Genomic DNA, 14,639 nt, shown 5'->3' with positions numbered 1-14,639 from the left:
CTTTTTCATTTACTAATTTTTATTGATTTTCAAAGAAAATCTCATTAACAAGGCACGTGAAGAATCATCATAAGCACAAATACTTGAGTGCATGTATATAAATAGTAAGGAAAAGATTAGCCAGAGGTGAGATAATGGAAGGGAGAAGCACAGAGAAAAAGAAGGAAAGACACTCCCTTGAGAGAAAAAGGAGGGAGGTTACTGAGGCTCTGAGCACGGGAATCCACTAAAACTGAGATACGGAACTATGAAGGTCATGTGCACACAGTAGAGTGCCTCTCAGTGTGACCTATCTAAGAACAGTCTGGTACAGTGGGTAAAAGAGGAAGGCCTCCCAATGGAACCATTTAGACAGAAGCAAGGAGAATCAGGTTTTTTTGCTATGCTATCACCAGAAGAACGATGTTGATTAAATATTATCTTTATTTTATGCACAGGTCAGGTCAACGCGTTTCAGAAATCACAGTCTCCTTCATCAGGACAACAGAGAAAGTACATCAATATTCTTGATGTCTTTTCTCTGATGTCCTGATGAAGGAGACTGCGATTTCTGAAACATATTGACCTGACCTGTGAATAGAATAAAGAGAATATTTAATCAACATCGCTCTCCTGGGGATAGCTCGACAAAAAAACCTGATTCTCCTTGCTTCTGTCTATATGGTTTCCTTCAGGGCTGCAGGTGTTCACCCTCCACATTGCTGATACAGGAGCTGTGACTTTCACAACCCCACCAAGTTAGTGTACACACCTACACTCACCTTTTTGGATTTTGGGTTAAGATACTATTTGCGCACTTTTCTCCACAGTTTCTTCTCTCTACTAATGGAGCCATTTGGTGAGGAAACGTTTTGACAAATATCTAACATGTGGTTGCTTACAAGGATTGTCCAGATTTAACTTTTAATTAACCACAAGACTGCAATAAAAAAATAACAAACCCACCACTCTCCAGGTCCAGCGTTGCCTCTACTTGGCTGCCCTTGGACAATGAGTATTGGTGCATTTGTTATTTTCCAATTTGACAGTCCTTTAAATTAAAAGTTATACATAGATATCCTCTTTAAAGTTTTTTGTGTTTGTTATGTCTTTTCAGTACTTCCAAAATTTGAGGTTGATATCCATTTCCCTAAATATGTTCTATTTAACAGTGACCAGTTTCCAGTTCAAGTTTGTGGCAAGTGAGTCCAAAAGTACTCTAAACACTTTTAGTACATTCTGGGCTTTCTTTATATTTATTACTATTAAAATCACAGTGGCTTCGCTCGTGGAACATGATGTGTTAACCCTAGAACGCGCAAGCAATTCAATCTACCATAGAAAACAAATGACCTAGCAGGCCTGCGAGGCCCCAGGTATGCGTTCTAGGGTTAAATTTTTGTTATACATGCTAAAGTTACATTTTCAGTATCACCCTGAAGTTGACATCTTCAGTGTTTAAAATCAGTTTTTTCAACTGTTCTTCAGTCCTTAGTATCATGACTCTTAAGCTGGGTTCACACTAAGCGACAGCAACAACGACGTCGCTGTTACGTCACCATTTTCGGTGACGTAACAGCGACCTTGTAAGTCGCTGTTATGATCGCTGCTTAGCTGTCAAACACAGCAGAAGCAGCGATCATAACGTCGCTGTGCTACATGTGCAGAGAGCAGGGAGCCGCGCTTAGCGCTGGCTCCTTGCTCTCCTAGGTACAGTACACGTCGGGTTAATTAACCCGATGTGTGCTGCAGCTACATGTCACAGTGCAGAGAGCAGGGAGCCGCGCGCACTGTTTAGCGCTGGCTCCTTGCTCTCCTTGCTACAGTATACATCGGGTTAATTACCCGATGCGTACTGCAGCCACATGTGCACAGAGCAGGAGCCGGCACTGGCAGCAAGGGCGGAGGCTTGTAACGAAGGTAAATATCGGGTAACCAGGGAAAGGTCTTCCCTTGGTTACCCGATGTTTACGCTGGTTACAGCTTACCGCAGCTGCCAGTGCCGCCTCCTGCTCCATGCTCGCTTCATTTCGTCGCTCTCTCGCTGTCACACACAGCGATGTGTGTGTCACAGCGGGAGAGTGACGACCAAAAAATGAAGCTGGACATTCAGCAACGACCGGCGACCTCACAGCAGGGGCCAGGTCGTTGCTGGATGTCACACACAGCGACAGCGACGGGACGTCGCTGCAACGTCACAGAAAATGGTGACGTAGCAGCGACGTCGTTGTCGTTGTCGCTGTGTGTGACACCAGCTTTAGTAATCACCTCACATTTAGCCTAGGGTCCCCCAGTGTGAGGGACAGTACACTGGGTGAAGAATTATTAGGCAAGTTGTATTTTAGAGGATTTTTTTTCATTAGTGATCAACAACTATGTTCTCAATCAACCCAAAAAACTCAAATATCAAAACTTAATATTTTTGTAAGTTGGAGTGGGGTTTTTTAGATTTGGCTATCTTAGGAGGATATCTGTTTGTGCAAGTAACTATTAAGGTGTAGAATTATTAGGCAACTTAATAAAAACCAAATATATTCCCATCTCACGTGTTTATTTTCACCAGGTAAACCAATAGCTGCACAAAATTTAGAAATAAACATTTCTCACATGCAAAAACAAAATCCCCAAAAATTAGTGACCAATATAGCCACCTTTCTTTCTGATGACACTCAACAGCCTACCATTCATAGATTCTGTCATTGCTTGATCTGTTTACGATCAACATTGCGTGCAGCAGCCACCACAGCCTCCAGACACTGTTCCAAGAGGTGTACTGTTTTCCCTCCCTGTAGATTTCACATTTTATGAAGAACCATAGGTTCTCTATGGGGTTCAGATCAGGTGAACAAGAGGGCGATGTCATTAAAGCGCTGTGGAATTAGTAGCGCTATATAAATGAATAAAATTATAATTATTATTTTTTCATCTTATAGACCTTTACTGGCCAGCCACACTGTGGAGTAGTTGGATGCATGTGATGGAGCATTGTCCTGCATGAAAATCATGTTTTTCTTGAACGATACCGACTTCTTCCTGTACCACTGCTTGAAGAAGTTGTCTTCTAGAAACTGGTAGTAGGTTTAGGAGTTGAACTTCACTCCATCCTCAACCCGAAAAGGTCACACAAGTTGATCTTTGATGATACCAACCCATACCAGTATCTCACCTCCACCTTTCTGGCGTCTGAGTCAGAGTGGAGCTGTCTGCTGTTTACTGATCCAGCCTCTGGCCCATCCATCTGGACCATCAAGAGTCACTCTCATTTCATCAGTCCATAAAACCTTTGAAAAATCAGTCTTAAGATATTTCTTGGCCCAGTCTTGACGTTTGATCATATGTTTCTTGTTCAAAGGTGGTGGTTTTTCAGCCTTTCTTACCTTGGCCATGTCCCTGAGTATGGCACACCTTGTGCTTGTTGATACTCCAGTAATGTTACAGCTCTGAAATATGGCCAAACTGGTGGCAAATGGAATCTTGGCAGCTTCATGCTTGATTTTCCTCAATTCATGGGCAGTTATTTTGTGCCTTTTTTGCCCAACACGCTTCTTGCGACCCTGTTGGCTATTTATCATGAAACGCTTCATTGTTCGGTGATCACGCTTCAAACGTTTGGCAATTTCAAACTCCTGCATCCCTCAGCAATACATCTCACAATTTTGGACTTTTCAGAGCCCGTCAAATCTCTCTTCTGACCCATTTTGCCAAAGGAAAGGAAGTTGCCTAATAATTAAGCACACCTTATAAAGGGTGTTGATGTCATTACACCACAACCCTCCTCATTACAGAGATGCACATCACCTGATTTACTAAATTGGTAGTTGGCTCTCAGCCTATACAGCTTGGAGTAGGACAACATGTATAAAAAGTATCATGTGATCAAACTACTCATTTGCCTAATAATTCTGCACACGGTGTATTAGCCCAATGTCCCTCGCTATCCTGCAGTCACATTGTGACAGAGTGGTTATACAAGCAGAGCCAACCAGAATTTCAGACAAAATGTTTTCACGTATATAATATAATAATAAAATATTTCTTATTCAAGGTTCTTTAAATAGCAATTTTACTTTTTTCATAACATGATGCTTTTTGCCATTTCTTTTTCATATTCCATTTATGTACCTTTTAGGTCTTTAAAATATATACGAGTTGTTGAGTGTTATCAATTCTTAAAAAATGTTTCTAATCTCTTAGATACACATATGGGAAACCAGTTCAGGGGAATTTTACTGCTTCTGTTTGTCGTGAATATGCCCGATATCGTAGGTGGAGGTTGAATCCACAAGAACCCCCCTCTATATGTGCTAATTTCAGTGGAAAGGTGAGGTCATATATTTTATGTTATAAAGTTTAAAACCTCAAAATAAAAAAAGAAATTCTCACCATAATTGATATTAATGGCCATTGTTATACCACCTTTCTGCTACTTTTGTAGTACGGTTTAGTACTATTCCAGTATTTGTCACAAATAACAAACCTAATGTAAGTCAATGGTGAGCGCGAGCATTTTTCTTGACAGATTTGACTCTGTTCTTTTAAACAAATTTTTTTTATCTCTACTGGCTAACACGGTACAAAGATATATTTTACTGGGTTCACATTGACTTGCATTAGATTTGTTATCCATGACGAATGCTGGAATAGTATTAGGTATTCGGACAGCATAATCCGAACCCTAATATTTTACTATTCGCCCATCTCTAATCATTACTACGTGTTAAAGTAATTTCATAGAGGGATCGTAAACTATTTTTAACCTCTTACCAACATTGGACATACTGGGTATGTCCTAGCTCATGTCAGTGTAATCACTGCTGGCTGCTGCGATGAGCCGGCGGTGAGCGCCGCATATATCTGCTAATTTGCACAACAGACATGTGCGGCTAACAGGTGATCCACCCACATCTGTTAAGCTCTTAGATTGCGCTGTCAAAATGTGACAGCACGATGTAAATGGTAGCGCCGGAGAAATCGTTTTTCCCCTCTGCGATTGGCGGCCGTGTGATGCAATCATGAATAGCCTATGGTTGCCATGGTAGCACAGGGTCATGTGATGACTCCTGTTGCTATCATAACTCACTTCCTGTTACAGCCAGGAGTGCGGCGACTGTAACAGGAGATGAGCATTTCTGCTGATAAGAGCTGTGCAGCTCTGATCAACAAAAATTAACAAGCAATCAGACTGCTGATCTTTATAGTCCCCTAGGACTAAAAAAAAGTAAAATAAACAGTTTTAAAAAATTAAAGAAAAATAAAAAAAATAAATGTTTAAATCACCCCCCATTCACCCCTTTGAAAATTAAAGGGTTAAAAAAATATACACACATTTGGTATTGCCACATTCAGAAATACCCGATCTATCAAAATATAACATCAATATTAACCTGATCAGTAAACGGCGTAGCAGCAAAAAAAATTTCAAACTCCAAAATTACGTTTTTGGTCATCACAAATACTGCGCATGCAATAACAGGCGATCAAGATGTATCATCTATGTAAAAATGGTACCTTTAAAAACATCAGCTCGAGGCGCAGAAAATAAGACATCACTGAGCCCCAGATCCTGAAAACTGAGAGCGCTATGGGTCACGGAAAATGATGCAAAAAGTGTGCCACTTTTTTTTAACAAATTTCAGATTTTTTTTTAACTCCTTAGATAAAAGTAAACCTATACATGTTTGGTATCTATGAGCTCGTACCGACTTGAGGCATCACACTGATAGTAGTTTTACCACCATATAGCAAACATGGTGAATAAAATACCCTGAAAGTAATTGTGCAAGCACACTTGGAATTTGAATTGCCTTTTTCCAGTACACTATATGGTAAAACGTATTGTTTCATTTAAAAGTACAATGGAAAAATAAAGTTATGGTTCTGGGAAGAAGGGGAGCAAAAAATAAGATGAAAAAAAAATGGAAAATCGCCCTGGGGTTAAGGAGTTACCGTAAATTAAATTACATTTTCACAAATGTCTGAAAAAGAAAAATTAAGAACAAGGACAGCCAATTGATTTTAATTGACTTTGCTGTAAATCATTAACTTTCCTGAGGTGGCGCTACGGAAATATAGAACAATTTTTCCTACATTATTTTGGATTGCTGGTGTTCCCAAAGGCGGGACACATTATTATCAGAATATGTCTATTTTTAACAAAACAAGAGCCCGATTTATCATTAGCATTTTCTTTAAGTATGCTCATTATTTTTATCTTTTAACCTGTGTTACAACTTTTTAGAAAGAAAAGTTACATTTTCTGCTAAAGTGTCGCAACGTTTTTGCATTACAATGTCTGTCGTACCTACAATGACTCCAAGTAGGGACAGAAGTATATTTTTGACAAAATATAGCAATTTTTCAGATTATAATTGATGAATCAACCAAACAAATCTGGTAAATCCCAGGTAAATCCGTAGCCCACCTTCTATTGCATATTTAAAAAATAAACAGGGGAACACATATTTAATGGACTTTATAAAAGGTGTAAACTAGAAAAAAAAAAGCGCAAACAACAAACAGACGTAAAAACTAGACATGAAGGCATACATGTATAATTAATCAGGATTTATATATTATTATTTTTCAATTTTCCTGGCGGGGGTATACACTATCTGGACAGCCCCTTTTTAAATAAAATAGTACCCCTTGTAAAAGAAAAACACAAAATATTCACATCCCATACCAGCATTGTTCCAGTGGGTCTCTCTAGGCCGGGTGAGCCCTGCAGCAAATCAGAGGTTACTATTGGCTTTTTGTCTATTCTTCCATTTATCCAAGGTTCACTCAAAGTAGTAAGTGCGTATTAGCACAATAGTGGTATATCCATGTCATAAGAGTCCAGTGAGACTCGGCGCCGGTACAGGAGGTACATAAATGTTGGGGGGGGTTAGTTAAAAATGGGTTGTCCAGAAAGTGGTTTGAAGTACTTCAAGGAGTAGGTGTGTTGAATATATGGTACCCGGTATTGATATGACTTCAATATACTTATATCTAGTAAAGAGTATCCGCAATGTTGCTGGTGTTCTTATTTCTTGGGGGTTGCCTCATGCAGACATCCGTTTTTTTATAATTGAAACCAATATACCCACATTTGTTTAACCCCTTGTTCCCAGCTTGCATTGGTGATGTGTCTTATTTTTAGATCATTATATTTCCAAAAACCTGGTTCTTTATGAAGAGATGCAGTTGGTCCAACAGGCAATGCGACCTATGTGTCTTAAGCATCCAATGGCTTGGTTAAGTGTAACTTCTATTGACTTAAAAGGAGAGTCATGTACATGCAAAACCCACTGCCCATTCCCCCTCCACTTCACAATACAAATTGGAAAGGCAATCAAGTTCCCTTAGGCCCCTTTCATATTGCATTCTGATTTCCATTCAGAGGTCCTGTTGGGGCTTCCGTCTGGGAATATACGCTTACTGGAGACAGACACCCAGATGTAATATACTACGTCTGGGTATCTGACTCCAAAAAGCATATACTTCCAAAAATGATGCACGATAGAGCAAACAATGACTCTGTCTGCACCATTATAGTCAATGGCCACATCGGCACATACGTCCGAAACCCATTCAGACAGAAGCCCCGACGAGACCACCAAAGGGAGTTCGGAACACAATGTGAAAGGGGCCTTATTCTTGAGATGTGGAGGTCTGAGAAGTAAGTTGTAGATGTGCAATAATTGTTTAATTTGTGATAAATCTTTACCAAATGCTTAGTATGTACCAAGATATCGCAAGAACAATGGAATCCCAGCAGTATGGTGAAATTGCAGCCGGCAGATGTATCCTTATGGTTTTTATGGCACTTCATATAGCTATATTATCTCAATGGCTGTTTTATTTCACACAGTTGGACAGATCTGGTTGTCATACGATTGTTGTCCAGTCTAGACTCTTTAAGTTCAATGAAACTGGTATGACAGAGGATCTGAAAGGTGCTGCTTCTGTTATGGAGGACGGGACTGGTAAGTCTTATTAGTCTAAACTGTTAAAGGCCCCCTTGACTGTGTTATTACACTGCAAACGGACTGTTATTTCTATATAACAATAATGGAAACGCTCAAATGACAGTATGATTTTATATAGTCAGTGACAGAAGTTAGCTTTACTTTATGTAACTTTTTGAGTGTGCAGACAAAGTAGTCATATCCAGGCCAGGAGTGAAGGAATAGGCAGCAAGGGTCTTCTATGTGTGAAATCGGTGGCATAACACTGAAAAATAGACAGTCAAGTGAGCCGCTCACCTGGTAAGGTTGTGTAAGTTTCAAGAACAACACTGCATAGGACTTGAGGAATGGTAGGATGTGGCTGCTGCACCACCCCAGTCACAGAAGGAAAAATAAGGAGAACGTGGCGTTTGTTGGTGTAGAGAAAACAGGTAAATCAAGAGATTAGAAAGAGAGGATTTTCATTCATAATGTGTTCCGAGTTGTTCTAACTCCTTCATCAGTTTTCTTAAGTTTTCTCATAAAAAGTTAAAATTGCTTATGGCACAAAGTCTACTATATCCAGGAGCTGTCATGAATCTCAGGCTCTATAACATGCAATCTGATCTGTTTAAGTGGACAGTTCTTCTTAATCAATATTTTGCTATCCCTAAAGGAATTTCCTTTCCATCACGTCCAAGAATACATTCTCCTGCCATTGTCCTATGACTTGCCAGCCCTGAACTGAAAATCCTCCTCTGTGTTATGCCTCTATGTAGAGTATCTGACTGGATAATTTTAATTCTCCATTTTCAACCTCCTGTCCGCCCATAAATTGTAGGCTTTTTAACCCAAAAAGAGGCATTAATTTGATAGTAACCCAACGAGGAGGGGTCACCTTGCCGTTGGCTGTTGGGCTCACATGAAACTGGCCATTTTTGTGCACTAAGCATCTCAATTTTTGCATGTTTTTCATAGTAGTAATGCATCTCTATTCTCTATATTCCCATATTCATTGTTCCACATTTTAGCACTACAGAGTGCAACTGTCTCCTTTTTGTTGCTATGTTTCATGTTTAGTTTGCACCTGTTCACATTAGAAAAATGGGATGAGCCATCAGTCTTTTTTTGGATTGCGGAATCAATAACATATTGCTGCCTAATGATTATAATGAAGTTTGAAAAAATAAAAACTGAAATGATACATTATAGAATGTTTTTCCCAATATTCTCTCTTTACATAGGGGTGGAGCTATCATCAACCAGTCAAACCAGCATAACCAATGTCATTAATAAAATATCATTTCTAAATGCTGAAACTAACTACAAGCCTGGCATCCCATACAGCGGTTCGGTGAGTCACTTTTTTCTCATGTATCATGTTTTGAAGGTCAGACTAAGGTTCCATTTATTATGATATATTTTTCCAGATTAAAGTGGAGGATGCTGGAGGTGTGCCAAAACCAAACACTACGGTTTATCTGACACATAAATATGAGTCGGACGGTCAGAACTTAGTGACCGATGAAAATGGACAAGTAGCGTTTACTCTGAACACAACCGACTGGAAGGACACCATGGTCCTGACGGTATGAGTATACATATTCATCAGCCGTAGGTTCAATCATACCCTTATATTTAGCAATAATATTTATTTAATAAATACAGAAGACCAAATTTTACAGAATATTATATTTGAATTCACTAGAACATATACTGTGCAAGAGAGTGAAAGGAATCTGTTATATATCTTTCCCTTTACTTTGTTTTGTGACTTGGGCAAACGTCACAGCCCTCTATTGATGTTGTATCCCGAAAAAAAATGAAAAGGGTAACCGACCCTGAATTCCATTTCTTTTAAAGTCACTTCCCTTATTTCGTCTTCTTATATCTGTTGATTTTGGGGGGGAAAAATATTTCAAAACGGTGCAAGTGGTTCATAAATTTTGCACAAAATTAAAATGGCTCTTATTTTTCTTAAAACTGTTTTGTGACTCTTTAGTGCAAAAAAATAAATAAATAAATAAATAAAATCACACTTTTAGAGAAATTCTGCACAGCCTGTCCCCCAAAAAAAGTCTATTGTACATGAAATCACTCCAAGGGTGGACTGCAGTCTAATTTTGAGCAAAATTATTGCTGAATCAACAGAAAGCATTTGGAAAACCATAGAAGGAAAGGAGACTAAAAGAGTAGCAGACCCTAAATTGCATATTTTAAGTCAATTTTCATTTTCTGTCTTCTTACCTGTTAATTTTTTGGGGGCAAAATTTTTCAAAATGCTGCAAGTGGTTCATAAATTTGGCACAAAATGAAAACTGATTAAAAAAAGTCCCCCATTTGCAAAATTTGCGACAAAAAGATTGCTCTTTTTGAGCAAAATAATTTTTCAGCTTCTTTTGAAAATTAGCAATTGATGAACCAGCAGAAAACACCTGCAAAAATTGCAAACCCTGCTCGCAATGACAAATATATACACTGTGTATATATATATATAAATATTTCTGGACCTAACTGTATATATATATATATGTATATATATATATATATATATATATATATATATACAGTTAGGTCCAGAAATATTTGGACAGTGACACAATTTTCGCGAGTTGGGCTCTGCATGCCACCACATTGGATTTGAAATGAAATCTCTACAACAGAATTCAAGTGCAGATTGTAACGTTTAATTTGAAGGTTTGAACAAAAATATCTGATAGAAATTGTAGGAATTGTAGGAATTGTACACATTTCTTTACAAACACTCCACATTTTAGGAGGTCAAAAGTAATTGGACAAATAAACCAAACCCAAACAAAATATTTTTATTTTCAATATTTTGTTGCGAATCCTTTGGAGGCAATCACTGCCTTAAGTCTGGAACCCATGGACATCACCAAACGCTGGGTTTCCTCCCTCTTAATGCTTTGCCAGGCCTTTACAGCCACAGCCTTCAGGTCTTGCTTGTTTGTGGGTCTTTTCGTCTTAAGTCTGGATTTGAGCAAGTGAAATGCATGCTCAATTGGGTTAAGATCTGGTGATTGACTTGGCCATTGCAGAATGTTCCACTTTTTTGCACTCATGAACTCCTGGGTAGCTTTGGCTGTATGCTTGGGGTCATTGTCCATCTGTACTATGAAGCGCTGTCCGATCAACTTTGCGGCATTTGGCTGAATCTGGGCTGAAAGTATATCCCGGTACACTTCAGAATTCATCCGGCTACTCTTGTCTGCTGTTATGTCATCAATAAACACAAGTGACCCAGTGCCATTGAAAGCCATGCATGCCCATGCCATCACGTTGCCTCCACCATGTTTTACAGAGAATGTGGTGTGCCTTGGATCATGTGCCGTTCCCTTTCTTCTCCAAACTTTTTTCTTCCCATCATTCTGGTACAGGTTGATCTTGGTCTCATCTGTCCATAGAATACTTTTCCAGAACTGAGCTGGCTTCATGAGGTGTTTTTCAGCAAATTTAACTCTGGCCTGTCTATTTTTGGAATTGATGAATGGTTTGCATCTAGATGTGAACCCTTTGTATTTACTTTCATGGAGTCTTCTCTTTACTGTTGACTTAGAGACAGATACACCTACTTCACTGAGAGTGTTCTGGACTTCAGTTGATGTTGTGAACGGGTTCTTCTTCACCAAAGAAAGTATGCGGTGATCATCCACCACTGTTGTCGTTCGTGGACGCCCAGGCCTTTTTGAGTTCCCAAGCTCAACAGTCAATTCCTTTTTTCTCAGAATGTACCCGACTGTTGATTTTGCTACTCCAAGCATGTCTGCTATCTCTCTGATGGATTTTTTCTTTTTTTTTCAGCCTCAGGATGTTTTGCTTCACCTCAATTGAGAGTTCCTTAGACCGCATGTTGTCTGGTCACAGCAACAGCTTCCAAATGCAAAACTACACACCTGTAATCAACCCCAGACCTTTTAACTACTTCATTGATTACAGGTTAACGAGGGAGACGCCTTCAGAGTTAATTGCAGCCCTTAGAGTCCCTTGTCCAATTACTTTTGGTCCCTTGAAAAAGAGGAGGCTATGCATTACAGAGCTATGATTCCTAAACCCTTTCTCCGATTTGGATGTGAAAACTCTCATATTGCAGCTGGGAGTGTGCACTTTCAACCCATATTATATATATAATTGTATTTCTGAACATGTTTTTGTAAACAGCTAAAATAACAAAACTTGTGTCACTGTCCAAATATTTCTGGACCTAACTGTATATATATATATATATATATATATATATATATATAGTGATCACATATAAGATAGAGCTTGAAAAAAGTGCAAGTAAAAGAACTCTAAAGGGTGCTTTACACGCAGCCACATCGCTAGCGGTGTCGCTTGTGAAAGCACCCACCCCCGTCGTTTGTGCGTCACGGGCAAATTGCTGCCCGTGGCGCACAATATCGGTAGTACACGTAACACGTACTTACCTTCCTAGCGACGTCGCTGTGGCCGGCGAACAACCTCTTTAAGGGGGGAGGTTCGTGCGCGGTCACAGTGACATCACACAGCAGCCTGCCAGTAGAAGCGGAGGGGCGGAGACCAGCCGCATTAACGACACGCCCACCTCGTTGCCGGAGGACGCAGGAACGCTGCTGTTCATCGTTCCCGGGGTGTCACACGTAGCAATGTGTGCTGCCTCAGGAACGATGCACAACCTGCGTCCAGCACCAGCAATGATATTTGGGAAAGGAATGACGTGTCAACGATCAACTATTAGGTGAGTAGTTTTGCTCATTAGCGGTCGCTCGTAGGTGTCACACGCAATGACGTCGCAATTCTGTGACCCCAGGGATATCTTGTTAGCGATGTCGTTGCGTGTAAAGCGGCCTATAGGTGCAAATGAAAATTAGGTGAAAAACACCAAAACCTATGTAAAAAAACCCACAAGTACAATAATGAATTAGCCCTTAGGACTGTATTAATGTAGCTAAAATAACCATTTCACATATTTATAGTTAGAGTTGATGTTTGATATGCTAAATATTGAAAATTCAATGGTAAGTGAGCAATGACATGACATTTAGAATTTTTTGCAGTAAATCTAAAAATATATATATGTTTTAGGCTCAAACAGACTTGCAGAAGAAACCATCTGTTTTTGGTAGATATCAGCCTCAATATGGTAAAGCTTCACAACGTGTCACTGCCTTCTACTCTCGGAGCAAGAGCTACTTGAAACTTAATTCTTTGGACCATGTTCTCCCATGTGAGGGTCATGAAGCTATAAATGTGGAATACATCATTAGTCGTACAGAACTGAATGAGGTCCAAAAATTGTCCCTGCATTACTTGGTGAGACATTTGAACTATAAGGTTGTAATTACGGTAATATTTTTATCCAGGACATCAATATCTTTTTTTCAGTGATTATTTGATAAAGCATAGAGGCCAAGATCTGGAATTTATTGCAGAAAAAACAAGGATTCTATTGATCAGCCCTGTGGTGTAGAAATAACAAGCTCACATTGGAATTTTTCTTTAATAAGTGTATGCATGCAGTACAAATCCCTTTGGTAGATTTCTGCTTTTCACTGTGTTCTCTACCGTACATTATCTATATAGACCTTTTTAGGTTCCATGTAATTGTTACACTGTACTAGGAGGCACTGAAGCTACAAGCAGTGTAGCTTCAGAGTGCAGTTAGCAGGCAAACCACCAGAGGGCAGTAGACTAGTCAATAAACCAGATCAACAGCAGGAGGTCTCGTCAATAGCACAGGGATAATCAAATTGTTTTCAGGTGATAGCCGAGGATCGGAAGCCGGGAAGTCACGGATGCAACAGTGGGAGTGACGGTGCCTAAGTTAGGAACAAGGATACAGGTCAGATGCCGGGAAGTCTAAGTACAAACAAAGCAGGAGGACAAACAGGTTGAGAGCGGGATAAGACAGACAGGGAAGGGTACACAGTAGACAGGAGCGGGTAGTCATTGATAGTGACAGACTGATAAATGGAGGAGAGTACAGGTCAGAGCAAGGTAGCTGGGTGGCAGGACAGGTCAGGTAACTCACTGGAGCCAATAACACATGCTGCAGAGCATAAACTATCATTGGCACTGAACTGGTGGTGCAGTACCAGGATATAGTGTTCCGAAAACTGGAGTGAGGCAGGGAGGAGTTAACCCCTGACATGACCAGGCCGGAGCTGAGTGAAATAATCAAACCACAGCAGCCGATACAAACCTGAATCATAACAGTAATCCTATAAGGTCCATGATTCTATTTCCATTGGTGAGTGCTATTTCATCATGTATTTGCTTCTTTCACTGAGGTCGGGTTTGTAACATTCAAGTCTTCTAAGCAAAACAAAAAGATATCACGGGCTCAGCCAACAGTCTATTGTGCATTGGGGCCACTGGAATATCACCTGATAGATTATATTGGGTACAGAAGGATCCAGCATGTCCGATTTTGGACTGCCGAGCCTTTTGTTTTTGAAAAAATAAGCTGCTGCCAGAGATGCATGGCAACGGCTTTTCCATAGATTTCACATGAGCATTCCCTCGGATGAGTTCTACTATGTATAGGAGAGTACTGGAAGATGGCTAATGGCCAAATGTTGGTTCGGTCAATAGCCATCTAAGTTATAGGAAGCTTTCGTAATTGAGTTGTCAGACTGTGCTATCAATTGCCAATCTGTGGATTACTAAAATAATAGTAATAAGTAAAGCAAGTAAAAATTGGCATAAGCAACAAGCAAAGCAGGATCTCGT

At 39.7% G+C, this 14,639-nt stretch overlaps 1 protein-coding gene across 1 annotated transcript in view; it reads left to right on the top strand.

Annotated features, from left to right (window-relative positions):
• The window catches only part of LOC142312619 (alpha-2-macroglobulin-like), a 179,396-nt gene that overhangs the window by 16,726 nt on the left and 148,031 nt on the right, over nucleotides 1-14,639 (top strand). The window contains exons 7-12 of the mRNA XM_075351614.1: nucleotides 1,097-1,181; nucleotides 4,174-4,300; nucleotides 7,832-7,946; nucleotides 9,152-9,261; nucleotides 9,338-9,496; nucleotides 12,993-13,220. Coding sequence (XP_075207729.1) covers nucleotides 1,097-1,181; nucleotides 4,174-4,300; nucleotides 7,832-7,946; nucleotides 9,152-9,261; nucleotides 9,338-9,496; nucleotides 12,993-13,220 — 824 coding nt within the window. The remainder of the gene's footprint in view (nucleotides 1-1,096; nucleotides 1,182-4,173; nucleotides 4,301-7,831; nucleotides 7,947-9,151; nucleotides 9,262-9,337; nucleotides 9,497-12,992; nucleotides 13,221-14,639) is intronic.

This window comes from Anomaloglossus baeobatrachus, chromosome 5 (genome assembly GCF_048569485.1).
Source record: "Anomaloglossus baeobatrachus isolate aAnoBae1 chromosome 5, aAnoBae1.hap1, whole genome shotgun sequence".
NCBI lineage: Eukaryota > Metazoa > Chordata > Amphibia > Anura > Aromobatidae > Anomaloglossus > Anomaloglossus baeobatrachus.
The sequence above is the reverse complement of the archived record's forward strand: the minus strand, read 5'-3'. Positions and strand labels throughout refer to the sequence as shown.